Below are 27,201 nucleotides of genomic sequence, written 5' to 3' on the forward strand. Positions count from 1 at the left end.
CTCATTTCGTCCTTTCCCTGAGATCTTAGAAGTCTCTCTCTACTGGCCCTCCCAACGATGTCGCACTGGGGGCTCTTTCAGGGTCAGGGGAATGAGATCCAGTTTGTTACTGGATTTAGTGTATGAATACACCATGGGAAGCTTGCATGGCTGTCCCATGTGGGCAGGAAACTCTCAGAAGATTGCCAGTTTCTTTTTTTTTTTTTAATTTTAAATTTTTATTATATCACCATGTGGAAAGTTACAAAGTTTTCAGGTTTATGTCTCAGTTATACAATATTCAAACACCATCCCTTCACCAGTGCCCATATTCCACCACCAAAATCCCCAGTATACCCCCCGCCACAGACCCCCCCCCCAACTGTATAACTGATGAATTTCACTTCATTTTCTCTCTACCTTGATTACATTCCATATTGCAAAACAAAACTCACTATTGCTGTTGGAGTTTCCCCCCAAGGAAGACAGCCCTACTAAGGAAGCATTTGATAATTGGTTTGTCATTAAAAGATTGTATGTTTTCAGTTTTTAGAAAAGGTCCCTGGTGTTGTTGGCCCGGATTCGGGTCCAGAGCATTTCTCCAGCCGAGTTGCTCACCAGACTGCCTGGCCTCTTCTCTGTTGAAGGTGGAAAGATCAGAAGATTGCCAGTTTCTCCCAGATAGCGCGTGGCCCCGTGCTTCTAAGAGCTTGCTTTTAAGTCTCTCTCTGGATGTTGGCCGTTGATGGAATTACACACACCTGGGTTCTTCTGCCAGTACCTTCATGCATGAGGCCTGTCCGAACGTGTGGAGAGGGGCCTCCAGCATGGCTGTAGCTAGGTTCTGGTGGTCTTCAGCTCTGCTCGGGGTGGGGAGGGAAGCTGGAGCCCATCCCCACCAAGGGGCCCTGGGGAAGACAGCCAGGCATGTGAGCAAGAGACTGTCTGGATCATTCTCTTGATATACAATAATAAGGAATTAATAGGGGGCTGGAGCAATAGCACAGCGGGTAGGGCATTTGCCTTGCACTTGGCTGATCCAGGTTCGATTCCCAGCATCTGATATGGTCCCCTGAGCACGCCAGGAGTAATTCCTGAGTGCAGAGCCAGGAGTAAGCCCCGTGCATCGCCAGGTGTGACCCAAAGCAAAAAAAAAAAAAGGGGGGGGGATTAATAGATTCACAGAGGAAGAATAGTAACCCACAGTGCTGGTTTTAGGGCCCGAGATAGGATGCAGGGTAAGGTGTTTGCATTGTATGCAGCCAACCCCGGTTTCATCTTCTGCACCGCACAAGGTCCTCTGGGCACCACCGGGAGTGATCCCTGAGCAGCCGGGTGTCACCCAAAATGAAAACACACACACACAAAAAAAGTTTTGATTCTAAAGTTTAATCTTCCTCCTCGTTAGTATAGTAGTAAGTATCCCTGCCTGTCACAGTCCAGCTTTTGACATAGAAGATGCTCACACAGTATAATATTAGGTGAAACCACAGAACATGAAGAAGACACACCTATTTCAGCTTGTGCAGATGTTCTCTAGCAGATGGGAGCTCTTTGTCCTAAAGCATTGAAACTATTAGGAAACTTATTGGGGAGGGATAGGTCAAATTTACATTTAAAAAAATTTTTAATTAAAGCACTGTGATTTACTAAGTTATTCCTAGTTAAGTTTTAGACACACAGTGTTACAGCTACGGTCCCCACCACCACCATCTGCTTCCTTCCACCAGTGTTCCCAGGTCCCATCCCATACCCACCCCACACCTCCAGCCTGCCCTCTCAACAGACACCTTTCTACATTGAGATGTTAAAGTTTGGGTGTCTTGATTTCAGTGTTATTAACTGTGGTTTGGAAATTCAGCTCTATCATTCCATAACAACACCAATGTACCTCAATCCCCTGACCTGGCCCCTGTTGCTTCCCTTCTGTCTCTTCTCCTCCTCCCCTCCACTCTTTCTTTCCTTCTCCTCCAGCCAAGGTTGATCTGGGCATTCCCCGTTTAAAACATTGCATTCCCTCACATATAAGTGATATCATACACCTTGAAGTGCAAGTTCAGGATCCCAGGGTAATTGCATTCCCTCACATATGTTTGAGTTGCATTCAAACTCCCACATATAAGTGATATCATCCTATGTTTATCCTTCCTGCTTATTTCACTTAACATGATATCTTTCAGTTTCATCAGATTTGCATTTTGGAACATCACTCTTGCTGCTAGTTTGAAAGCGGCTAAAGGAGGTACAGGGTATCAGTTAACTGGCCTGGCATAATAGGCGTGGGGAGGGCAGTGGGAATGGGAGTGGGGAGAGAGAACAGTAATCAAGACCCAGCTTTGAGGTGAAGAGTAACTATGACTAAGTGCAAGTGAGGTGTGAGCAAAGGGAGCTGTGATCGATCCTTGAGTGTTTGTTTTTGTGTCTCAGTAGGGAATACGGATGGGGGAATCATATTTGTGAGTGAAGATGATGAAGACCCACTTGGCATAATACAAGTTTGTTGTAGTAGAGCCATCCAAGTAGAAATATCCAGGAAGTTATTGCACTTAATACCAACATTACAAATATGGATTGTCATAGGGCTGAGGAAAAAGTCCACCAAGATCCTTATAGTGCTCCTCCCTCTAAATTATGAGTAATTTTATTGTCTTTATTGTATTTTATTGTATTTTAGGTTTCATGAATTTCTGTATTGATCAGGTACCTTAGTAGTGATTTTTTTTAAAGTTATAAATGATCACTTTGGTTTTTTAAGTTGTTTTTTTTTTGGGGGGGGGTGTCACTGCTCAGGGGTTACTCCTGGCTCTGCACTCAGGAATTACTTTTGGCAGGGCTTGGGGACCCATATGGGATACCGGGGATCGAACCCGGGTCAGCTATATACAAGGCAAACGCCACCCATTATACTATTACTCCAGCCCCTTAATAGTCATTTTAAAATACGACTAACACATGCTTATTGTGACATTATTCATACTAATATGAAAATGGAAACAACTTAAATAATACTGATAGAGCTTAGGTTTAAAAAAGTTAGCAGAATGATCATTAAAAATTCATTAGCCACCTCTGAAAAGTGGTTTCAGGGCTAGGGATGCGGCTTAGTAGTAGACCACTTGCTTTGCTTGTGTGAGTGCTTGGGTTGTGTCAAGGACCACATGTGTGTTCCCTCATATATGAGGTAGAAGCAGTCTTGCTTTGTCATAGAATGTGTAGATGCCCAACTGTAATAGAGTATCAGTCAGGTTTCCGAACGTGGTTTGCATTGTGACCCAATTTTACAAGTCCCTGCCATATCAGAAATTTAAATTTTTCTGAAATCCCATAAGCCTTAAAAAAACCCTAGATAATAAAAACTTATTTGTGATACGTAATAAGTACTTAATAGCTTCCTATTTAGTTCTCTAGTTATTTTTGTATGCCATATCTTCCCTTCTCAACTATAAATACCTTGGAGGGATTGTTTTTCATCTTTTTTTATTTTTCAAAGATGCTTACATAGACTAGATTCTAATTTTAATATTTGTATAAGAACAAATGAGAAAATGAAGAAAATATGTAGTATAATCAATGTTTACAAGTATCAAGAATGTTTATAAATTACAAAAATAGAAATTACAAAAATAAAAGTAGTATATCCAGTACATTATAGAAGTGCTCTGAAAGTGGACATAATGTTAGCTCACAGATTATCCTGAATTCTGTAAGAAATTTATATTACATAAATTATTAATAGAGAAAGATTAGTATCAAATTGAATTGTGGATTTTTAACTATTACACTTAAACCCTGTAACACCAGCCAGTATTGAGCTAACCTTCTGAACTGCGAACCTGAATACTAATGAGCGGAGGCTGATGGAGACGGGCGAGGGGCAGCCGTGTCAGTAGAGCAGCCTCTCCAGCTTGGCACCTTCAGGTTGGGGCAGCTCTAGCCCACCCCATCCTCAGCCTGCCACCAAGTACTGTCTCACTCTACCACGGGTAAGACCAGGGAGAGTTTTCTGAGACTCAGTAGTGCTACCATTAAAATCCGCTAAGTCAATATGAAATGGTTCCTTTGTAATGGGTTGGACTTTGGGGGCACCATAATAGGGTTAAAGTTTGTAGCGACGTGTAATTTCTGGCTGTACTTTCCCTGGACTTTATACAGAAATTCAAAGCCGAGAGGCCACTGCCATGGCCGCACAACCTATTGTCATTTAATCATCACCAATATGAAATGGTTCCCTTTTAACGGGTCGGACTTTGGTGGGAAATCCTAACAAGAATAGTAAGTCTTTTGCTGAAATATTGAAGGCTACCAAAGTGGTAGCCATCTCTATAGACTGAACTAAGCCATATCCCCACGCCGGCTGAGAAGAAATATCCTTCTTTCTCGGGAAGAAACGCGGCGTGGCGTTAACCATAGTATGATGTCCATTAAGCTGACACGGACCTGGTGGCGTGGGAATGGGATACAAGGGAATAAATTATTATGTACTTGGAACAGCGGGATGCTGGTAGAATCTCGAGCCGGGGCCGATACCAGCGTATTACTTTTGGTTCCAAAAACTGCTTGCAGACATTATACCAGACTATCAACTAAGCCAGAGCCCCACGCTGGCTGATGACGAGAAATAACCATCTTTTTTTGGTTTGTTTTCCCTTTGTCAGGCAGCGTGGTGATTACTAAACAGGCGTGATCTCGGTGGCGCGGGACGAGGGGGGAAAAAAATAGAAAAGTTATGTAACAAACAGCGGGACTTAATATCTCTACATTCTCAGCAATGGAGAGCCATCAAATGCTTCCTTGACAGTGGGACTGTCTTTTCTTTTTTGGGGGGAAACCCTAGCAACAATAGTGAGTCATGTGTTGAAACATGGACTATAACCAAGATAAAGTGTAAACGAAGTGAAACTTATCACTTACAAGGGCAGGGGCTGGGGGGGCGGGAGGGGGCGGGAGGTATAATGGGGTGGTTGGTGATGGAATATGGGCACGGGTGAAGGGAAGGGTGTTTGAGTATTGTATAACTGACATAATCCTGAGAACTATGTAACCCTCCACATGGTGATTCAATAAAATTTAAATTTAAAAAAATAAATAAATAAAATCCGCTGAGTCAGGGTTTTAGGTATTTTGTTGTTGGGGGGGTGTGGGCACAGGGAGAGTGGTCTGGGCGACACCTGACAGTGCTTAGGACTTATTCCTGGCACCGCTTTCAGGAATCCCTCTGCGGGGAGCTCAGGGATCAAATCCAGTGTGTCGTGTGCAAGGCAAGCGCCCTTCCCCTGTACTGTTGCTCCAGCCCCCTGGGGTTTACAGTTGCTTCTCCTTCAGGCTTTTCTCCATATTCCAAATATTAGTCAGTAAAAATACATGATTTCAAAATGGAAGTATTTTTTTTTTAATACTGTGAACACTGCTCTCTTAATTCTCTCTTCTCTTAGTCTTGGCCCAACTATGAGGAAATCTTTAAACAGACCATTGAAGTCGCCATATTTTTAGATTTGCCTCGTTTTCCAGACATAACTGAAGACTGCTACTTTCACCCCAGGATCCTGTGTATGAAATACCTGATGGAAGCCAATCTCCCGGGTGAGTGTATAATGTGTATGTCCTGAGGAAGCTTTGACCCCAGGACCATGGTGAGGCAAGTGACAGGCTAATAGGACCCCCGACAGGGTCCTCACAGCACACACCATTAAAAACTGTAAACCGGGGCTAGAACAATAGCACAGCGGGTAGGGCGTTTGCCTTGCATGCGGCCAACCTGGGTTCGATTCCCAGCATCCCATATGGTACCCCAAGTACCGCCAGGAGTAATTCCTGAGTGCAGAGCCACGAGTAACCCCTGAGCATTGCTGGGTGTGAACCAAAAAGAAAAAAAAAATGTAAACCCTTCAGATATGTCAGATAGTTTGAAAATGGTTAAAGAGCTCGATTCAGAAATAAGGGCTCTATTCTGGTTGTGGGAGATGACCTTGAGAGAATACATTTGCTTTCAATATTGTTTCCCGAGTGCCTATAAAGTAACAGCGGTTATTTGCACAAAGCAAGATTGTTACAGAATTCTAATTTTTAAAAGACGACACGAAGGTAATCAATGAGAATGCGTTTATCGTTTGGCAATGTGCTGTTCCAGTTCCTGAAACAAGGGGAGATCACCCTGGTGCGGTCACTGAACTCTCCAAGGTCTGAAGCCCAGAGTGAACGTGGAGAGAGGCCGGCGGACCGTGTGCACAGTATACCACAACACAGGGCGCCGAAGCGGCCTGCCTGGAATCCAGCCCTGAATTTCTTGCTGAACTAGAATTGTGAGAAATTCAGGATTTTATTCTAAAGAGAAAATACAAACACGGTGTCACAATATCAGTAATGTGATTAAGTATGTCTTATTAGGAAATAAAAATTCACATTTCTACAAAGCATAATACAAATCTCACCATGTGTAATAACACATGCAGAAATATAAATATTATATCTGCTTTTTTTTTTTTAATGTGGAAGGTCCACCAAGTAATGTGCACAGGGTCTCGGCACCACTCCCAGTGTTACTCTGCCAACAGGGCCAGACGGTTCAGTGGAAGGTCCCAGCAGTGCTGGGGTCACCAGAACCACCCCGAGGTGCTTATGGAGCCATGCAGTGCTGCAGAATGTGTGTGGGGCTCGTTTGCGCCAGCCCTCCGGGCTCCTCCCCAGGCCTTTGCTACCTGGAGTCCACTAAAGGAAAACGAGGTTATGGAAGTAATGCGACGGATCACCCAAACGTAACTGATGCAGGCGGGTTCATGCCAAGTATCTACCTCACGTAGTTGCGATTGGATGGAGAGAAGGTGGCAGTATTTTCTGACCAGGCTGTAGTTGACCAGTATTTGTCTACTAACTGCTGAGTGCAGAAAGGTAGAGGTAGGTCCTTTAATGTGAGAGAGGCATTCTTACCACCTGGGCGCCCTTTCGGAGACCATTTAAACAGAGTCAGGGTGCACAGATGCCATCTCTCACAAACTCTCCAGTCGAAATAATTGGAACTCTGAAAATTTTCGTGCATGAATGTTAGTGACCTTCTTATTGAGAAAATAGAAGGGATGAAGGGACAGTACAAGGGTGAAGGTGTGTAGGTTAAGGCATGGAGGTGCCCAGCCAGCTCCCCTGCATCCTTGGCACCACCTGGTCAAGCATTGCCTGGGGCAGCCCTGAGAGTCCCACAGCACCACATCCTTGGACACTCATATTAGACCACTGGCCAGTGGGCTGAGAATTCCTGGGAGCCCCCCAACCAGTCCTCTTCAGCACCGCTTGAGAGACCCTCCTATTTGCACCCCAGTAGAATAAATAGTTTTGGGCTCTTTGTCGGTGTTGAAGTAACTACGCCAATTCCTAAGTGGTATGTCACCTGTCCTTTAACGTAATGAATTTTAAAAAATAGAGCAGCAAAAATTAGAAATACCTTGGATATCCAACAGAGAAATGATGATGGTTAAGTCAATAGTACTGTATCTATTAGCAGTATTAGTAGAATCTAATGTGTTTTTTAAAATTATGTTTGTGGGGCTGAAGATGTCGCTCAGAGTAGGGTACTTGCCTTGCATGTATGAGGATCTCTGTTTGATCCCTGGCACCACAAATAAAGTAAAATTATGTTTGTGAAGTTAAAAAAAAATAGGGGAAATGTGTGTTATAATAAAAAATAAGATAGCCGCATTACAAAGGTATGTATATATAATGTGCCAACATCTATGTAGAATGAAACATTGGTAAAGTATTTAAAATATACCAAAAGATTAAAATTCATTTTTCCTTCTGCCTTTGTGTATCCCTAAGGGACTCTATTGAGTTTTTATTACCTAGTGGTGGAGAGAACAGTTAACCAAGTCTGTAAGATTTTCCAATGCGCATTCCATTCTAGAGTTCTGAGCTCTCCATTCTGGGGTCACCCTCATCCCAGCTCTGCTGTTTTCTTTTTTTTTTTTTTTTTGGGGGGGGGTCACACCCAGCAATGCACAGGGGTCATTCCTGGCTCATGCACTCAGGAATCACCCCTGGCAGTGCTCAGGGGACCATATGGGATGCTGGGATTTGAACCCAGGCGCTGTTTTCTTTATATGATTTCCTTTCTCCTCTCTCATATATATAACATTTCCTGAATAAAACCAGTTTACTTTTTTTAAAAGGGAGGGGCGGAGCAATAGTACAGGAGGGAAGGCGCTTGCCCTGCGTTCGGCTGAGCCAGGTTCGCTCTCGGCACTGTATAGGATGCCCTGCCCCTGCCAGGAGTGGTCCTGAGCACAGAGCCTTGAACACCATTGGGTGTGGCCCCAAAAATGAAAACAAAAAATGAAACAAAAAAGACATAAGACGTGATAGTGTGCCTTAAGATTTAGGTTTAAAAAAATTGTGACTTTATAAAAGTATAAGCTTGCTTATATTTTTATAAGCAAAACTGTTGTCCTTTTTTTAAAAAAAACTTACAAAGTTTTCTCTCTCTCTGGTAGCATTAGTTCTGTTGTATTGTGAATTAGAAAGAAGAGACCTGTGTATTTGGCACTTTCACAAAGAGAGGTTTTAAGGTTCCCAGAAAACTAAAAGGAGCTCTCAGCATGCTGGGGCGAAAACAAATGCCCCGCCTAGAAGCCTTGACAAATGACCATGGCGTCACTGGCGCGAGGTGGGGAGTGTTCAGCAGGCCTGTCACACACACCCTCCCTGAGTAAGCACCGTCTCGGGAACGGCCTTGACCGCGCTCCGAGCAGTTTCTGAGACTGTTCCTCCTACTGGAACTGATGAGCCTGCTTGGAGAGAATTTTTGGCAGCTCTCACGGTTACATTGCGGAGAACTTGAGTATTTCCATGGTGCTTCCACCTGTGTTTTCCCACCGGGGAAGGTGGAGAGGGCAGGGAGTAGCCTAGTTCCTGTGGCACGACCTGGGAGGTGGCCGGGCCCAGACGTGAGCCCATTTCCCACACTGCTCTTCCCTGTGCCGTCTGGCCCAGGCTCCCTGCACAGCCGGGTTTGTGGGTTGGTTTGTTTTTTCTTGGGTTTTTTTTTTCTTTTTTGAGTCACACCTGGCAATGCACAGGGGTTACTCCTGGCTCTGCACTCAGGAGTTACTCCTGGCACTGCTCAGGGGACCATATGGGATGCTGGGAATCGAACCTGGGTCGGCCACGTGCAAGGAAAATGTCCTCCCCGCTGTGCTATCGCTCCAGCCCCTCTTGTTTATTTTTTCATAACTATTTTTCTTGTTTCTTTTTTCATAACTTCCCCGTTCACATTTTTATTAGTCTTTTAAAAAATTTTTCTTGGGGCTGGAGCAATAGCACAGCGGGTAGGGCATTTGCCTTGCACGCGGCTGACCTGGGTTCGATTCCCAGCATCCCATATGGTCCCCTGAGCACCACCAGGGATAATTCCTGAGTGCAGAGCCAGGAGTAACCCCTGTGCATCGCCAGGTGTGATCCAAAAAGAAAAAAAAATTTCTTATTTGTTGGTATAAGAGAAGTAGTTCAAGAGATACTCAGTTTAAAAGGAACAGGAGAGACTAGAACAGTGAGTAGGGTGTTTGCCTTGTACAGGGCCGACCTGGTTTCGATTCCCAGCATCCCATATGGTCCCCCAAGCACCACCAGGAGTGATTCCTGAGTGTAGAGCCAGGAGTAACCCCTGTGCATCGCCGGGTGTGACCCAAAAAGAAAAAAAAAAAGAAAAGAAACAGGAGGCTTTTTCAAGAATGTGATTTTATAGTAATAAGAATATAATTTTCTAGTTTTTAATTATCTGAGACTATAACACAAAAAGATAGATATAAAATCTTAATGGACATATTTTTTAAAATTTTTTTGTTATATTAGGATGCATGGACTTCATTTTTTTTTTAATCCTATTCTTTCTGTGTCTGAGTGAAGTTCATGAGTAAATTCTGATGGAATCTGAAGTTCAGATCATCCTAACAAGAGTAGGTCCAATTTCTTAGGCCAGAAGGCCATGATCTGGCTCTGCCCACGTTCCACTCCATGACCCTGCTGAATTATTTGCATTTCCCCCACATCTCAGCCACCATCTCTTCTTTGTCGTAGTCCTGATTTTGTCCTTTAAATTATTTGTATGTTCTTAAAAAAATGATCTCCTTGAGGAAAATGACTATATTATTATCCAAACATAGTAGTTGCTCAGTAAATGTTTGGTTTTGGGTTTGGGGGACATATATAGCTTTGTGTTCAAGGTTCTATGCTCAGGAATCACTCCTGCCAGGCTCGAGGTACCATATGTGGTGCTGGGGATAGAATCTGGGTCAGCTGCATGCAAGCCAAGTGCCTGTAGTACTATTGTTCCAACACCTATGAATGGATTTTTTTATACAGAATAAATAAAAAGTAAAATTTGCAATCAAATAGACCTATAAAAATGCTTTGCCGTGTTTTGAATTGTCATTGTTAAATATTTTCTACTTTTATCTGAGCAGTTATTTTTTAGTCAGTAGAATTTTTACTAAAATATTTCAAATAAAAAATTAACTTTCAGAGGACCAGAGAGATAATGAAGCAGGTAAACCACTTGCTTTACACATACCGACCCAGGTTTGATCCCTGGTACCCCATACGGTCCCCTAGGAACTGCCAGGTTTGGCCTAAAAATGAAACCAAAAAATGAGGTTTTATATTTTATTCATTCTTACCATAAACGTCTAAGTAGCGTTAAGTATACGTCAGCTGCTGCAGGTGAAGACAAATACACCGAAGTCTTCGCCTCTGAGAGGGATGTAAAGAAATAAGCCCTTGGCATCCCAGAGCAGCCTCGTGAATGCTAGAAGACCTGCTTTAGAATCAGAAGAAGGCTGATCAAAGGGGCCTGATAGCATGCGTGTGTTTTTAGAAGTAATTGGTGTAACTGAGATACGAGAGATAACGTGTGTGAGAATCTGCTCAGCCAGGCCCACGGTGAGAAATGAGAAGAACTAATTGGCCTTCTCAGCAAAGGGGCAACTGCAGTGTGGAGAGCAGAGGGCCTAATGAGAAGGAGGCTCCGTTGGGAACAGAGACGTCTGTCTGGCCTGAATGAGGGCAGGGTAACAAGGTGATTGGATCACAGTGGGATCAGACCGAAGGAGGACCAGTCAGGAGCATGAACGAAGGAGGGACCGTAGAGAGGAAAGGGCAGTTGAAGATGAGAGCAGTCAGCAGAAGAACTCCGGTTTACTAAGTGCCGTTGTGTGCCAAGTACCGGTTAGAGTGCGTTAAATGTATTTGTTCATTTAACATTCACAGTTGACTACAATATCGGTCCTACTGACGCTCCTGCTTTATACCGAGAAGTTGAGACTGGTCCAGGGTCGCAGCTCGCGGTGTGTAGTAATGGAGCGGGGATTCCAGTGCCGACAGTCCAGGGTCCCACCGAAGGCAGCTTCATACACCGCATTAAGGAATTATACGCTGCAGTGGGGCGTGATGACTATATGTAGGAGTTTCAGTTCGACTTATTATGACTAACATCTTGAGATTAATTACAATAGAATGTGGTGGGGCCAGAGCAACAGCACAGCACTAGGGCATTTGCCCTGCACGAGGCTGACCTGGGTTCAATCCCCAGCATCCCATATGGTCCCCCAAGTCGACCAGGTGTGATCCCTGAATGCAGAGCCAGGAGTAAGCCCTGAGCACCACTGAGAGAGAGAGAGAGAGAGAGAGAGAGAGAGAGTTGTGTGTTGGGGGGAGGGATGGCATATCTCAGGTACTTAGTAAATAAAGAAATTAGCTCTTTTAGGGTTGGGAAGATAGTTCAAGTGGCAGACAGAACACATGACTAATATGTGTGAGGCCTTGCGCTTAATACTGGCACCACATGCCCCAACCCTTGGAGAAGTGCCAGGGTGGCACTGGCGACCCCAGTTACCCTAAGCTCCAGTGGCCCTGAGCACTGAACCTGTACGGCCCCTGACACCAAGAGTGGCCCTTGATCCCCATACCCCTTAGGGTGCGGCTTCTGCTTTTAGTGGGGAGAAATGGGGGCAAGAGAGAACTCAGGAGACGGCTGAAGTGGTGGAGCGTGTGCCTAGCCCATGCACGGCCCCAAGTGCAACCCCAGGCATCAGAATCCCACGGTCCTGGTGAGCATTACTGAGTGTGGCCCCCCAGGTCCCTGAGCGACCTCTGTAATGAAAAGATAGAAAAATTCATTTAATAATTTGGAATTTTTCGGGGCCGGAGCGATAGCACAGCGGGTAGGGCGTTTGCCTTGCATGCGGCCAACCCGGGTTAGATCCCCGGCATCCCATATGGTTCCCCAAGCACTGCCAGGATTAATTCCTGAGTGCAAAACCAGGAGTAACCCCTGAGCATTGCTGGGTGTGACCCAAAAAGGAAAATAATAATAATAATAATAATAATTTGGAATTTTTTAAAGTATGGTCTCTTGTCTTATGTACTGTAATCTGTTTCTCCTCGCTGTCATCCATTTTACAAATGAAGAAACTGAGGTGAAGTGACTGTGATCCCGAGTCCCTAAGCTAATAATTGGAAAGCTAAGTACAGGCCCGAGGGTTTCTGATCCCAAGTCCCTTTGAATTCACCTTTGAATTATAAATACAGTCCATGCTGAGCATATAATTTCTTTGTAAAAGTAATACGTGCAGTGCGCGGGATGCGAGCCCAGGCACCAGCCAGCGAACAAATGTGCGTTCCTGGAGAGGCACTCGGGCCTACTGGGGGGTCAGTTTCCGGGGTGCTGATCGCTGCAGCTATGTGCATGACTGCCGTGGCAGCCAAGTGGTCACCTGTCCTCGCTAGATGGTTTAGGAAGTCAAAATCAGAAAAGAGAAGAGCTTGCCGGGAGTCTCCCAGTTGTTTTTATATTTGGGAAGTTTCTTGTGTTTTTTTTAATTTGCTCACAAAATGTATTTCAGAGTTGTAATACAGCGTGATGTCTTAAGAGAAAACCCATTGCCAGTATACACAGTAGTATAGTCTAGTAAGCCAAATAATTTAATTGACATTTTGCTGTTTGGTTCTTCAACAGACGAAATGCACGATCTGACCTGCCAGGTGGTGAAAATGACTGGAATAGGAGAAGTGGATTTTCTGACGTTTGATCCTATAGCTAAAATGGCAAAAACTGTTAAATATGATGTACAAGCTGTAGCTATCATCGTAGTAGTCTTGAAGCTTCTCTTCCTATTGGATGATCATTTAGAATGGTAAGCATATATCGATTTCTTGAGGAAAGTATTCTTTTGTTTAGGGGGTCAGAGAGATAGTACAAGGTTTAAGGTCTGCCCTGCACAAGGCAACCGGGGTTCAATCCCTGGCACCACATAAGGTCCCCCAAGAGCAACGAGGAGTCAGCCTTGAGCACCACTGGGTGTGGCCAACACCCTCCTCTCAAACCATACTGTTTTTAACCTAATTACTGAAAGTGAAGGGATCTGTCTGTCTCAGTAGAACATCCAGGCTCTCGTGTTACAGAACACTAAGAGCAACAATTGCTTCTTACATATTTTGAGTCAGATACAGAGTTCATTCTTGCTTACTAAGTAGTTTGTGTCATGTTTCCTTCATCTTTTCAAGAAGACACACACAGGTTTCTTTTTGCTCCACTAATTGAGGAGTTGCTTGTTCTTTAGTTTTATCGGTTTTGAAACCACACTTGGAGGCGCTTGAGGTCTTCCTGGCAATGCTTCGGGGACTCCATAGTGACAGGGATGAAAACAGGTGGCCTGCAAAGGCTGTGCTCCAGCTCCTTGAGTCCTCTCCCGCGCCCCGGCTCAGGAGCTGTCACTCCTCGGGACAAACTGTAAGGAACCAGCACGCAATTTATATGCTGTTAGGATCCTGACACGAAGTGTTTTCCACAGACTATTTTGTGAAACCAAGGAATCTTTAAAACATTATCTCTTCCGAATTTGTAGGAATGGCAGTTATTTATTCTTCCCCGTTCCACCGATTATTTCTTCATTACAGTTTGGCATCAGTAGATGTTTCTTTTAGGAAAATTCAAAATTTGGAGGTCAAAGAGGTAGTATAGCAGGTAGGGTCTTTGCCTTGCACATAGCTGACCCAGGTTCGATCCCTGGCACCCCAGATGGTCACCCGAGCACCACCAGGAATAATTCTTGAGTGCAGAAAAATTCAAAATTTTACTCTCTTTAAATAAATTCTTTCTAAATTAACCAATTTATTGTTATCTCTAGGTCCCTGTCTAATACTGCTGAGAAGCATAATGAAAAGAATAAACAAGGTACTTAAATTTTTAAAAAATCAGTTTCAAAGTGATTGTAAATGATGGATTAAAAGGTCTGATAAATGTAGGAAAAACATGAAACTATATAAATACACATACATGTAAATATATAAATAATGTGTGTATAAATCATGCCTTGCATTGTGTTTGCTCCTTATCAGTTTTATTTTGCTGCCCTACTCAGTGACTCACTCCTGCTTGCAGGGATTAGCTGTTCTCTGGTTCCTAGCTTCTACCCACTAGCTACTCTAGAGCATGACCTGACTGGAAGTTTTGTGACTATACGACTAATTCTAATGCCTTAAACCTTTGCTCATGCTGGTCCCTCTACCTGAAATTCTCTTTCCTCCTTATCCTCTACCTGTTTTAATCCTTGGCACATCTGTCTTAGGTGTTCAGCATGTAGCACAAATACCCTCTTCTACCTTCTTTTCATACCTACTCCCCCCTTGCCTCTTCCCAGGTCAAACTGATGGCTCCTGCCACAACCCAACTCATATTAGGTGTATAGCACATGGATCATAACTAGTGGACTAAGTATATAGTTAGTTGTAAGTATTTGTAAGGTGCCTAGAAAACTTCCTGGTAGATACATATTAAGTAGTACATAAAGTGTCCAGACAGACAGGTAGATGGTAAGGGTGTAGAGGGAGAAACGTTACCTTTCTTACCTTCTTAACAAATGTACCTTCGGCGCATATGCTGCCCAAGCCCATGTGCTGCTTGTGCCCACATGGCTGAGCACATGTGGTGCCCGAGCACATGTGTCGCCCGCATCTCCCCTCTTGAGATGTGTACTTTCATGCTCTCATGTCTAATGCTGGGATGTGTGTAAGGGCTCTCTTCACCCTTGGAGAAGCCCGCATTCTCTCCTGAGTGCGTTACTCTCTCTTTCACCCTCTCTCTCTTCACATCTAAAACCCTCCAAATAAAATCTGTTTTACTTAAAAAAACAAAAAAAAATTACCTTCGGTGCCAAGTGTGGCAATTGCTCTATAGGCTACTTAATACAGTGTGACAGGTACATGGATTCCTAAGTTCAGTTCCAGTTTCTGAAAGTGTTCCCACCAGGTTTCATGTTTACCTGTTATTTTTCAGTTTCAGCTTCCTTGAGGTATTATGTATATATTAGATTGTAAGATATTTAAGGGGTACATAGTAGTTATTTGATTTCATCCTATCTACTGTGAAAGGTTTCCTGCCATCTAGTTAATACAGCCACACCTCACATATTTACCTTTTTGGTGTCTTCCTGTTGGCCTTTGCGTGGAGCTAAAGGCTGAACAAGATGTCCCTTAATGTCCCTTCTCAGATAGGGCTGTAAAAGACTGTATAGATACTGAGGGTACAGGGATGGCACTGCTGTGATATCCCCCCTGCCTCACCCACCCTCTGCACCCTGCTGTTTGCCACCTCTTGCCTCCCTACTTAATTGATGAGGAACGAGCTTGTGGTTTAGAGAAGTTGGGACTGGCCTTAAGTTATTAATAGTTACAGTTTTCCTCTTTCTAGCTCTTGTGGTACTGTCTCCTCTGTATGAACTACAAGACCCTAAAAGGTTAGATGATATTTGTAGTAGACAACTGAAAAGATGTTTTTCTGAAAAGATTTTCAGGTAGATATTGAAGAAGATTCTCTTCATCAGGGTTAATTAAAATTTTGCCTCTCACTCGTCCTTCTCTTAGCTTATCTTGCTTCTAACATTCTCTACCTGCCCCCATTCTCTTTTTTGCTTTTCCGTCTCATTTTTTCCTTCCTACTCTTCTCATCTCTTCATATGATTTCATATGATTTTAAAAAGAGTAAAGATTTATCTTTATATTTGACTCCATTCCATTATGTTCTAAAGGATCTCGAATATAAACTCGTGACAACTGCCAAGTGCAGTCTCCTTTCCTAGACTAGATTCACTGGACTAGGGTTTGGATCCAGATTAGGAAGAACAGATATAGGAGCCAATAAGTCTAGAAATTTGGGATTAGCTATTATAGTGCTACTTCACGGAGCTGTCGTTTGTTATTGATTTATGAATTCTCAGGCATTGTTTGAACAATGTGTAAGGCATTGCTGGGTATTGGATTGGGAGGAAAAGGGCTAATTACGTAGTGTCAAACAAAATATGTAAAATATCTCTTCTGTAATAGTCAAATCTAGGAGAAACATAAATAAATAGATAGGTGTGTGTGTGTGTGTGTGTGTGTGTACACAATTTAAATACGGTTTAGTAAGGCCACAATATAGGTGAAACTCAGAGGAGTGGCTGGTGGTTAGGAGTCATAGTAAAAGATAGAGATAGTGACTCCATCTATAATTTCTAAGAACTATTATAGAAATCTTTAAATACGTCATTGGATGACGACTCAGATCATCACTGTATTGCTGTTATAATGTGACTTTGTTTGATAATTGTGGATTTCACTTCTTTCAGATAAGCCGTGGTTTAATTTCAGAAAATGGTACCAAGTTATGAAGAAATCTATTGATGAGAAGAAACAAAAATGGGAAGAAGCTAGGGCAAAGTATGTTATCTTTCCTAGTTTTTCATTTACCAACTTTTTTCTGTTACTTTATATTTGAAAGCTGAAGTTTTATCGGTATAGACTTCTTCGCTTTATGACATTTTCCCTAGAAGTATTAGTCTCTATATTCTAATTATTGTTAACTAAAATTTAGATTTTGTTTGATTTTTTACCAAATAAAATCAGTGTTTCCATTGATGTCCACTTTCTGCTCCAGATTACCAGTCTACCACATTATACTTAGAGTAAGTTAACTTTTTGCTGTGTGTCTGTGTCTTACCTGCATTTCTGTTTCTAATGCATCTTTCTCCGCCCCTTCTTCAAGCTGATAATTTTCTACCTATGCTTTTTATTATTATCAATATCAGTAATGTCAGCCTATGGAATAGTTCCTATGAAAGTCAAAACAAAGAAAAGCAGAGTGTATACTTAGTTCAGTCACTGCCACTGTTTGATTTTGAACCCTCAGTCTGCCAGAAGTCCCTGGTGCAGAAGCTTTAGAGACAAATGCTGGTTTGGTGCATAATGACGAAGAGGTGGAAAGTGAAATTCCCCAGGAAGCCAGGATTTTCATCTTCCTTGTTGAAGCAGAAATTCCTCTTTAGTCCTTGGGTCCCTGTGAGTATAAGAGCAGCAGCAGAACAAAAGTTTTAATAGAAATAAACTCCTAAGACTTTAATTCTGAAAATCGTCCTTTGGTCCTGCCTTTATGCGGTGCAGCTGGGTTGTCCTGGCTGGCACTGGAGGCTCAGTGTCCCATGCCATCCTGCTCAGGCTTCTCGGTCGTGAGTGGGGATTTATTAGCCCCACTCAGGTACCAGCTTACTTTAAGCGAAGCTCTTGGAGCCCAAATTCACATTGCAAGGTTCTGCACTCCTACAGCTCTCTTACATTTAGCTACTTTAGGGAGAACCTAATGAGCAACAAAAGTGTGTCTAGTTTCAGAACGGCATTTTCCAGGGAACATCAAAGCCTGTGGAGGGTTTTATCCAAGATCCATTATCAGGATCCTGCTTCAGAGAGTGTGTGTCGTCTTTGATGAGGAGGACATTTGTAAATCGGTGCTGACTAGTGCTTGAGCGTAAAGCCTCAGTGCCTTTTTCACTCCACCCTACCCAGTTCTTGACATACAGTTCTAGTTTTCTCCACATCCTTCTGGGCATTATCTTCTCTGATGCTAAGTGAAAACTACTAAGGCGGGGCTGGAGCAATAGCACAGCGGGTAGGGCATTTGCCTTGCACTCAGCCAACCCGGGTTCAATTCCCAGCATCCCATATGGTCCTTTGAGCACTGCCAGGAGTAATTCCTGAGTGCATGAGCCTTATGCATTTCCAAGTGTGACCCAAAAAGAAAGAAAAAACAACAACAAACAAACAAACTACTAAGGCATTTCCCCTCCTCCTTTGGGGCACATCCAGTGACTGCTCAGCACTTACTCCTGCCTCTGTGCTCAGGATTCACTCCTGGCCAGGCTCGGGGGACCACGTGTGGTGTCAGAGATTAGGCAGCCACAGTAAAGTAGTACTCACCAATTGATTGTTGGCTCCACACAAAACCTGTCTCTCTGGCTTTCCCTGGGCCAAGAGGAATCAGTCCAGAGATGAACATGTGCCAGAATCCAGATCTTTCCTTCTCATTCCTGGCAGGAATATCCAGACATCAAGTGTTGGAAGACAGGTACTTGTTCACTCTCTATGAGCTGTTAGGAAGCATCACCAAATTAATCATCAGCAAGAGGGCTATTGGCCAAAAGGGAAGAAGAGACAGTTATTTCTTAGGTCGCTTCATTTTATGAGAATTAGCAGCAGGAGAGTTTGACTGTCAGGGAAGCTGTCTCTGCATTTTTGTATAGTAGCTTTTCATCTTGAAGAAGATCATATATTTGTCTTGTTCAGTGCTTCCCCCTTCTTTCCTTCTTTCCTTCCTCCTTATTCTCTTCTTCCTTTCTTAAGCTCTACAGACATGTGTCAATAAGTAAATCCTTCAAAGCCAGAACTTATGATAGCTTTAGACAAACTTCTCTGAAACATGTTAAGGTCCATTTCATCTCCTGCTTCACCTACTTCTCTTCCCTGTATAGGTACCTGTGGAAAAGCAAAAAGCCACTCTACCACTCATCCATTGACAAATCTGTAGTATATAAAAGAAGAGGTGAGTTGCATTTTCTCTTGTTTATGCCAAGTCGCAACACACTTGTAGGAAAGCTAAATACCTTCACTTGAAAAGAAAATGCATACAAATTTTGGTTTGTCTGTTTACTTCTTTTATAAATGTTCCAATGCACATCCAAAGAAAAATATCCTCTGCAAGAAATTTCCAAAGGCATCTATCCATTTATTTCAGAAACAGGCCATGATTTGAAATAGAGTTTAAGTTTCCAAATCTAAAACCCTAGATTTGTATAATTTTCAGAACTCTAGAGAATTGCCATTAGGCTGTCTTGTTCATTTTTTTTTTCTCAATAGTGGTCAAATATACAAAAACAAATGTAATGATTTTAACCATTTGGGCATCAAGTGCTTAGCATAGCTTAGTGCTGCGCCCGTTGGTGTGTGCTGAATCCTCTGGTTTTAGTTCCTTTAACGTTGCCCTTTTACATTAGCAAAGTACATTTGTCAGAACTGAGAGACCAGCCTTTGACCGCTGGGTAAGCTCCAGACTCTCTTTGTGCTTTAACACTAGTCACGTGTCTGTGTTTTTTCTTTCCTTTCATCCTCCAACTCCAGAAATGGTGGAAAACCTACAAAAACAGTTTAGCACATTGATTGGCTCAACACCAGCTACTGAAAAGCAAAGCCCTTCGAGTTTTCAGTTCAACTGGATGGATGAAGACCCCGGCAGAACTTGTTTCCATGGACATAGCCTCCAGGGCCTCCTGAAGAAGAAAGGCCAGTCACTGACAGCCAAGAATTCACTCTACTGGCTTAGTACACAGAAATTCTGTAAAAGGTAGGTGATGCCTTTAGAAGTCAAAGGATTAAAAGACATGATGAAATTTCCAGTTTGGCCTGAAGTAGTAAGTATGCCTTTCTCATTAGAAGAAAGACATATAATTTAAAGAGGTTGACGATAATAAGAGCCAGAGAGGGGGTTTTTTTTGTTTTGTTTTGAGACTGAGAAGATAATGAGCTTATTATCAAGAAAATCAGAATTCTGTATTGAGTTTTTTTAAAAGGTTTAGGGATGGAGGTGGTAACCAATCTGACTGTGATCATCTCAATGTGACAGATCCTTATTCTGTACACCCTAAGCTTACGTGGTGCATGTCAAGATTTCTCAGTTGAACTGGGAATACAGTTTTAAAGGATAAAGACTTTCGGAATGTTGCTTTATGGTTTTACACTAATCACATTCCTGGATTGACAGAGAAGTTGTCTCAAGGCGGTTTCCCACAGTAGCTGGAATCCTGCTCATGGGATGGCTCTTCAGATCGCAGGACTGTTACTTACTGTTCCTGGCAGCTCATTCCTAGCCCCTTGGTCCCAAAAGTGAAAGAAGGAATGATACTGCTCCCGTTCCTCTTCTTCAAACCTCCCATCCCATCCAGTTCTCCCATCTCACGCAGAGTCGAGCTCAGAGAGCCCAGGAAATCTGTGAGTCCCTGCTCTTCACTCACCTCCCTTGCCATCGTACCGTTTTGCTTCTTTTCTTTTTTCTTTTTTTCTTTTTTTTGGTTTCATTTTCAGGTCTCGCCAGGTAGTGACTCCTGGCCCTGCTCCGGGGACTGGGTACGGTGCCTGGGATAGAAACAGGGCAGTTTTGTATGAAGCAAACACCCTCCCAGCCATACTGTCTCTCAGGCCATTTTTCAAGCTCACTCCCCTCTTCACACTGCCCTTCTAGCTGTCCTTGAACTTGTCAAATGGCACTTTCCACAAAAGCTTCTGCATGTGTGGTGCCTTCAAACTGGAATGTTGTCCCTTTTTTATCCACCCAGACTCACCTCTTTTCCGGGCTTTGCTCAAACTTTACCTCCTCAGAGAGGCCTTTCATTACTCTCCTCTCTGTAAAAACAGCGCCGGGCACTTCATCACTCTGTCACCTTGTTTCCTTTTTCCTTATTGCTTTTGTCATTATTGACAATATTATGACAAATTCTCTTCAGACCTGAAGATTTATTTTCTTAAAGATCCAGACATTTTATTATTGTATATGTTTTAATTTTAATTTATTATATGTAAATTAAAATTAAAATCACTGTCATTCACACTGTCATCCCGTTGCTCATCAATTTGTTTGAGCGGGCACCAGTAATGTCTCTCATTGTGAGACTTACTGTTACTGTTTTTGGCATATCCAATATGCCATGGGTAGCTTGCCAGGCTCTGCCATGGGGGCGCGATACTCTTGGTAGCTTGCCAGGCTCTCGGAGAGGGGTGGAGGAATCGAACATGGGTCGGCCACGTGAAAGGCAAATGCCCTACCGCTGTGCTATCGCTCCAGCCCAAAATTAATTTTAATAATTTATTCTTTAATTTTAATAGTTTGGGATAGACATCTTTGAAACTGAGCCATTGGGCAGAATAGTTTAGCGGGTAGGGCACTTGCCTTGCATACAGGTAACCCCAGTTTGATCAACACCCTATCTGGTCCCCTGAGCCCTGCCAGGAATGGTCCCTGACCAGAGAGCCAGGAGTAAACCTTGAGCATTGCCTTGTTTGGTCCAAAAACTGAAACAAAAACTGAGCCACGCATTATTTGGTTATCATAAATAGCATATTTAGCATAGCTTTTAGTCCGACAATTACATTATTACAAAGTGTCCATTTTGGGGGAGAAGGTATGGCTTGGGCTACCCCTGATGGTACTCACGGACTACATGAGGTACGAGGGATTGAACGTGGGGTCGCCATATGCAAGGCATGCACCTGACTCGCTGTACTATCTCTTTGCTTGTGACAATGGAAACTACTGTCAGGTAAAACCAGCCTAAAGAGAAGACAGCATTTTGGGACATGCTCCGGGTGGAAGGGAACATTTCAGGTGTCCTTCGTCTGTGAAGCTGGCACCTGTCTTATGAATGAACTTCTGTAATGTGCATTATTTTTCTCTGTGTCCGGTCAGATGCTGGCACCTCTCTCATTTGTCAGGCGGATGCCATGTCAGTGTGCCGTCGCGATGCCCGTCAGAGGCATATTCTCAGGCCCCCTCCCACTTTGTTTCTTCCCGTGATTAGGGATTTGGAGATTCAGACAGTTCAGGCTCCCAGCACGCCTGCAGGCAGACTGAGTCGGGGGCTGAGGCTCTGTTGGAGAAAAGTGGATGTTTGTCATGGGCTTGTTGGCTTCTTATTGGTTGGCAAGTGCCTTTTTGTCCTCTCTATGATTCCAGGCTATGGTATAAAATGCAAGGCAGGGAGATCACTTTGCTGCAGAGTTAGAGAACCTCTGAAACCCCATCTGTGCTACAGGTTAGCCTTGTAGACCACCAGGGGGAAATTTCTCTAGTACTTTTCTCTTTGACTAAGCTAAGGTCAATGGCTCACGGCCTTATACCTAATCACTAAATCTGTGAAGAACATCCATGATCCTGCTGTGCCTTTGGAAAGCACAGAGGTGCGAGCTCAGGACCAATTCTGTAGACAGACAAGGCAGAAGAGAGCCAGCAATCATGAGCAGCTTTGTAACATCTGTCTCATGGTGATTCAATTAAAAAGTTAAAAATTAATTAAAATTTAAATTTAAAAAAAGCGTGCCAACAAGCACTTCCCATCCTACCAGATGTCTGCAAGTGCTCCTCACAGGCTAGGACTGTGACACTTTCTCTTCCTTCTTCAAGATATGTTGCTGAAATCTGAGGGGCTGGAGAAATGATACAGTATAGCAGGTGCGGAGCTATACGTGAGCATCCCACAGCATCCAGTTACCACACATCTGTTCACAGTGTCAAATAGCTCAAGGGACAGTGCTTGGTACATGCTCCTCTCAATGCTGATGTTAACAAGTTCCTTGTATATTTGTTTTGTTTCTTATAACTCAAGGATAAGTTACTCAAGGGCTGGAGCAATAGCACACAGGTAGGGTGTTCACCTTTCATGCAGACGACCCATGTTCGATTCCTCCGCCCCTCTCGGAGAGCCCGGCAAGCTACCGAGAGTATTGCGCCCACACAGCAGAGCCTGGCAAGCTACCCGTGGTGTATTGGATATGCCAAAAACAGTAACAGTAAGTCTCACAATGAGAGATATTACTGGTGCCCGCTCGAGTAAATCGATGAGCAACGGGATGACACAGTGACAGTGACAGATAACTCAAGGATAGTTTTCTGGCTTATAACAACTGTGATCCTCATAAGGCTTTAGGGGTTCCACTGAGAAATCCTTATTGTAGCAAGTTTGGTGTGTATACCATATCTTTCTGCCATAGAAACAGTCCTTTATGGCCCCAAATACGAAAAACAATACACCCATTTTTTCTATGGTACAACATTGTCTGAAAAAAAAATTTGGGGGGGGGGGTTTGGGTCTCCCCCAGCGATGCACAGGGGTTACTCCTGGCTCTGCACTCAGAAATTACTCCTGGCGGTTCTCAGGGGACCATATGGGATGCTGGGATTCAAACCTGGGTCTGCCGAGTGCAAGGCAAACGCCCTACCCACTGTGCTATCACTCCAGCCCCCCCCAAAAAAAAATTTTTTTTAAGTACAGCAGAAACCAAAAATTAGAAAAGAGCAAGAGAGAAAGCTCACAGAAGTGGAGCTTGTCCTCTGCCCCGGCCTGATATTATATTGTCAGAATTCCTGTAAAAGATTTTCTAGTCAAGTCATCAACAGTGAGACTTTTGGGGGGTAGTGGGGGGTGCAGTGCTCACTCTTGGCTCTGCACACAAGGATCACTCCTGATGGTGCTCAAGGGACCACACAGGATGCTGGCGATTGAACCTGGCTCGGCCACATGCAAGGCCACTGCCCTACCTGCTGTGCTATCTCTCTGGCTCCAACAGTGGGACTTTCTAAAGTTTGTTGCTGATGAACAAAGAAGGGTATCACTTTATGGAATTATTAAAATAGCCTTAATATTTTACATAAAAACAAGAACCACCTCAGTTAGACTTCATGTTTGTTTGTTTGGGGGCCGCCCCCAGGGCTCACTCCCGACTTCCTCGGGGATCCCTCCTGAAGGTTCTGGAGGTCCCTGGGGGGCGCTGGGGCTGGAACCCGGCTCAGCCGTGGGTGAGGCGTGCACCTTCATGCCTGCCCGAGCTCTCTGACCCGGGAAATAAACATTTTCAACTCCTTGTGCCAAAGATGGGGTCAAATAATATATTTTCATTTAATTCGTTTCTCTACCCGTGAGAGGGATAAGAGAGCCAAGAGTAGCTGGCTGTGCAGGGCATACCGGAGGGGCAGCTGCGCACTCTGGCACACTCATCCCTGGAGGGTCTTCGGACCCTCCATCCTACAGGAGGCAAAATAGCAAAGTTTATCTGTTACCTGTTTACCTGTTTTAAGTATTTTATGATAAAGAATTTTATTTTTTAATTTTTTATTTTATAAGGGGGGCTGAAGAGACAGTACAACCAGTAAGCAAGGGTGCCTGCCTTGCATGCAGCCAAACCAGGTTCAATCCCAATACCCCACATGGCCCCCTGAGCACCACCAGGAGTGATTCCTGAGCACTGAGAGAGGTGCAGGCCCTGAGGACAGCTGGGTATGACTCCAAAACAAAATTCTATAATGGAAAAAAGTTAATATATATATATTTTTTAAATCCTGAGAATCCATAATAAGTCCCTTTCAGTGACGTAACAGCATAGCTCCACTTCTCACCTAGCTTCACCTTTCCTGCTAGTCACAGATTATTTGGGGGCAAATATCCAGCATCATATTGTTCAAAACAATATCCTAATACCATTAATCATACATAGAAAATAGAATAATTCTTTTTTTTTTTTTTTTTTTTTTTTTTTTTTTGCTTTTTGGGTCACACCTGGCAATGCACAGGAGTCATTCCTGGCTCATGCACTCAGGAATTATCCCTGGCGGTGCTCAAGGGACCATATGGGATGCTGGGATTCGAACCCGGGTCGGCCGTGTGCAGGGCAAACGCCCTACCCGCTGTGCTATCACTCCAGCCCCAGAAAACAGAATAATTCTTAATGTTATTAAGCATGTTTGGTCAGTGTTTAGATTTTTTCCAATTATCACATAAAAATTGTCACTAATAGCCCCGATCCAAATAAGGCCATTGCCAGTGGTGAAGATATCCCTTAGGCATTTTAGTTTGTAAATTCCCCCTTTATCTCCTTTTTCCACTTGCAGTTTACTTGTTGAGTAATCCAGGTCATGTGTCCTGTACAATTTCCCATAGTTCAGATTTTGCTGATTACAAGCTGCGATGCCATTTAAATGTTTCTCTGTTCCCTGGGTTGCGTATATCTTGGTATAAGTTACTCTGGTATTAAAGACTGGTTATTACAATCAGAGGTTTGCTGGCAGAGCTTTAGCCAAATTTCATTTTTGCTACATCAAAATAAATGAAGACACTTTATAAACTCTTCTATCATCTGCACAGAAAAGGCTGTCAAGTCTGGCATCCGATTCAGGGTTGTGAATTGTTCATTTTGTATAAAATGTGTCCAGAGTCTCTCTGTGTGCTTTCTCTGTTTGCTTTGACCCTGATAAGAAGAAGGTGGCTGCCTGTGGGGGCTCTGGGCAGGGGCCGGGAGTCTTGGCCCTGGTGTGTCCTGTGTTCCTGCTGTCCTGGCCACAGATGGTATGGATATAGTTTGTTTTGTCAAATTAAGGAGTTCTAACAAATTGGGTTTTTTCCAGCTCGAAGTATTGTTTTAGAGATGTGGTGGAAGACGGGGTGAAGGGGCTGGCCGTGCCAGAGTTTGAGCCCAGGGCTTCACACATGCACAGCATTGCCACGGAGCCTTGCCCCTGCCCTTTAAATTACTAGCGAGTACAGGAGTGAAGGCCCTGGCTTTGCATGCAGCCAGTCTGATCCCCTGCATCGAATGGTCTCCTGAGTACCGCTGGGAGCCATCCCAAGCACCACCAAGTGTATGTCCCAATCCCCACCCCAAAGCACTATTTTAAACCTGAGCATTTTTATTTGCAAAGTTACTTAGGGGGCTGCGCAAGAGATAGAGGCATCCATTTCTCAACGGCCATTTAAAGATAACATCTTCCTTTTCCTTCCTCCTCTAGCTACTGTAAACATGTGACTACCTACGAAGAATCCAACTTTTCCCTGAGTTACCAGTTTATACTCAACCTCTTTTCTTTCCTGCTGAGAATCAAGACCTCCTTTCTCCATGAAGAAGTGAGCTTAATTGAGAAGAGGCTTTTCAAAGCAAAATACAGTAAATTAGAAAAGAAGTCTTCAAGATCTGGGAAAGCAAGGAAATGTTGACAAGAATGAAATGGGGGCGGGAGGGCGCAGAGCGGTCGTACAGCAGGCAGAGCTTGTCTTCCATGCAGTGGACAAGACTCAGTCCCCAGCACCGCATATGGTCCCCTGGCCCGTACCAGGAGTGATCCCTGCGCTCAGAGCCAGGAGTAAGCCCTGAGCACTGCCACTAGGTTTGGTCCAAAAAAACAAAAGGGAAAAAAAAATGAAGTAAGAACCTCTTGAGAAAGTATTTTATTTCTTGGGGGGGAGGGAAGCTGGGGGTGGGGGGAGGGGACAGAGGGTATTGACACCCGGCAGTGTTGAGGGGACCATGTGATACTGGGCATCAAACCCAGGACAGCTCCACATGCAAAGCGTGCACTCCCGCCCTTTGTGCCATTTCCCTGATCCCTTGAAAAAAAAAAAGCTATTTTGTTTTTTTGTTTTGGGGCCACTCCCCTGAGTGCTCAGGGCTTCCTTCTTGTCTCTGTGCTCTGGGATATTCCTGGCGGGCTCGGGAGAACATATGGGGTGCTGGGGATGAAGCCAGGACCCGAGATAGACAAGGCAAGTAAGTGCCTTATCAGCTGTACTTATCAGGCCCCTGGAAAAATATTCTAATATTTTTTAGGGATATCATAGTGTATGACTTTCCAGGAAACTTTGGGAAATATCTTTACATATATGTATATATATGAGCTACGCTTGTAAAAATGTTTATTAGGAAACAAGTAAACTTTAAATTTGGGCTTTTTTTTAGTTATAATGTTTTTTGATAAAATTAAAATAAGTTATATAAAAGATATCCAAAAATGTGCACTCATTATATTTATTCATACAGCTACTTACTGAGCCACTTCAATATTCCAGACACATGCTTGACACTGGAGATAGAGCACTGAATAGTTCTCTTCTCTGATAGGGGCTTTACTAATTGGGTAGGGACAGTTAGTCAGCAAATCCATAATATCGGGGGAATGAATACAATAAAGGAAAGGTAAAGTGATAGGATTGGCCGTTGTATAAAAAGGGATTGAGAGCTGGAGCACTAGCATAACAGGTAGGGCGTTTGCTTTGCATGCAGCCGACCCGGTTCGATTCCCAGCATCCCATATGGTCCCCCTCCCCCCCCAGCTCCTCCAGGAGTAAT

At 43.6% G+C, this 27,201-nt stretch overlaps 1 protein-coding gene across 3 annotated transcripts in view; it reads left to right on the forward strand.

Annotated features, from left to right (window-relative positions):
• Positions 1-26,313, forward strand: part of TAF1B (TATA-box binding protein associated factor, RNA polymerase I subunit B) — a 59,284-nt gene extending 32,971 nt beyond the window's left edge. For all 3 annotated transcript variants that reach the window (XM_055122323.1, XM_004609415.2, XM_055122324.1), the window contains 7 exons: positions 5,412-5,559; positions 12,974-13,151; positions 14,145-14,191; positions 16,623-16,713; positions 18,795-18,865; positions 19,441-19,663; positions 25,868-26,313. In XM_055122323.1, coding sequence (XP_054978298.1) covers positions 5,412-5,559; positions 12,974-13,151; positions 14,145-14,191; positions 16,623-16,713; positions 18,795-18,865; positions 19,441-19,663; positions 25,868-26,072 — 963 coding nt within the window. In that variant the 3' untranslated portion in view covers positions 26,073-26,313. The remainder of the gene's footprint in view (positions 1-5,411; positions 5,560-12,973; positions 13,152-14,144; positions 14,192-16,622; positions 16,714-18,794; positions 18,866-19,440; positions 19,664-25,867) is intronic.
• Positions 26,314-27,201: the final 888 nt, after the last annotated feature.

Source organism: Sorex araneus, chromosome X, assembly GCF_027595985.1.
Source record: "Sorex araneus isolate mSorAra2 chromosome X, mSorAra2.pri, whole genome shotgun sequence".
In the NCBI taxonomy this organism is placed as follows: domain Eukaryota; kingdom Metazoa; phylum Chordata; class Mammalia; order Eulipotyphla; family Soricidae; genus Sorex; species Sorex araneus.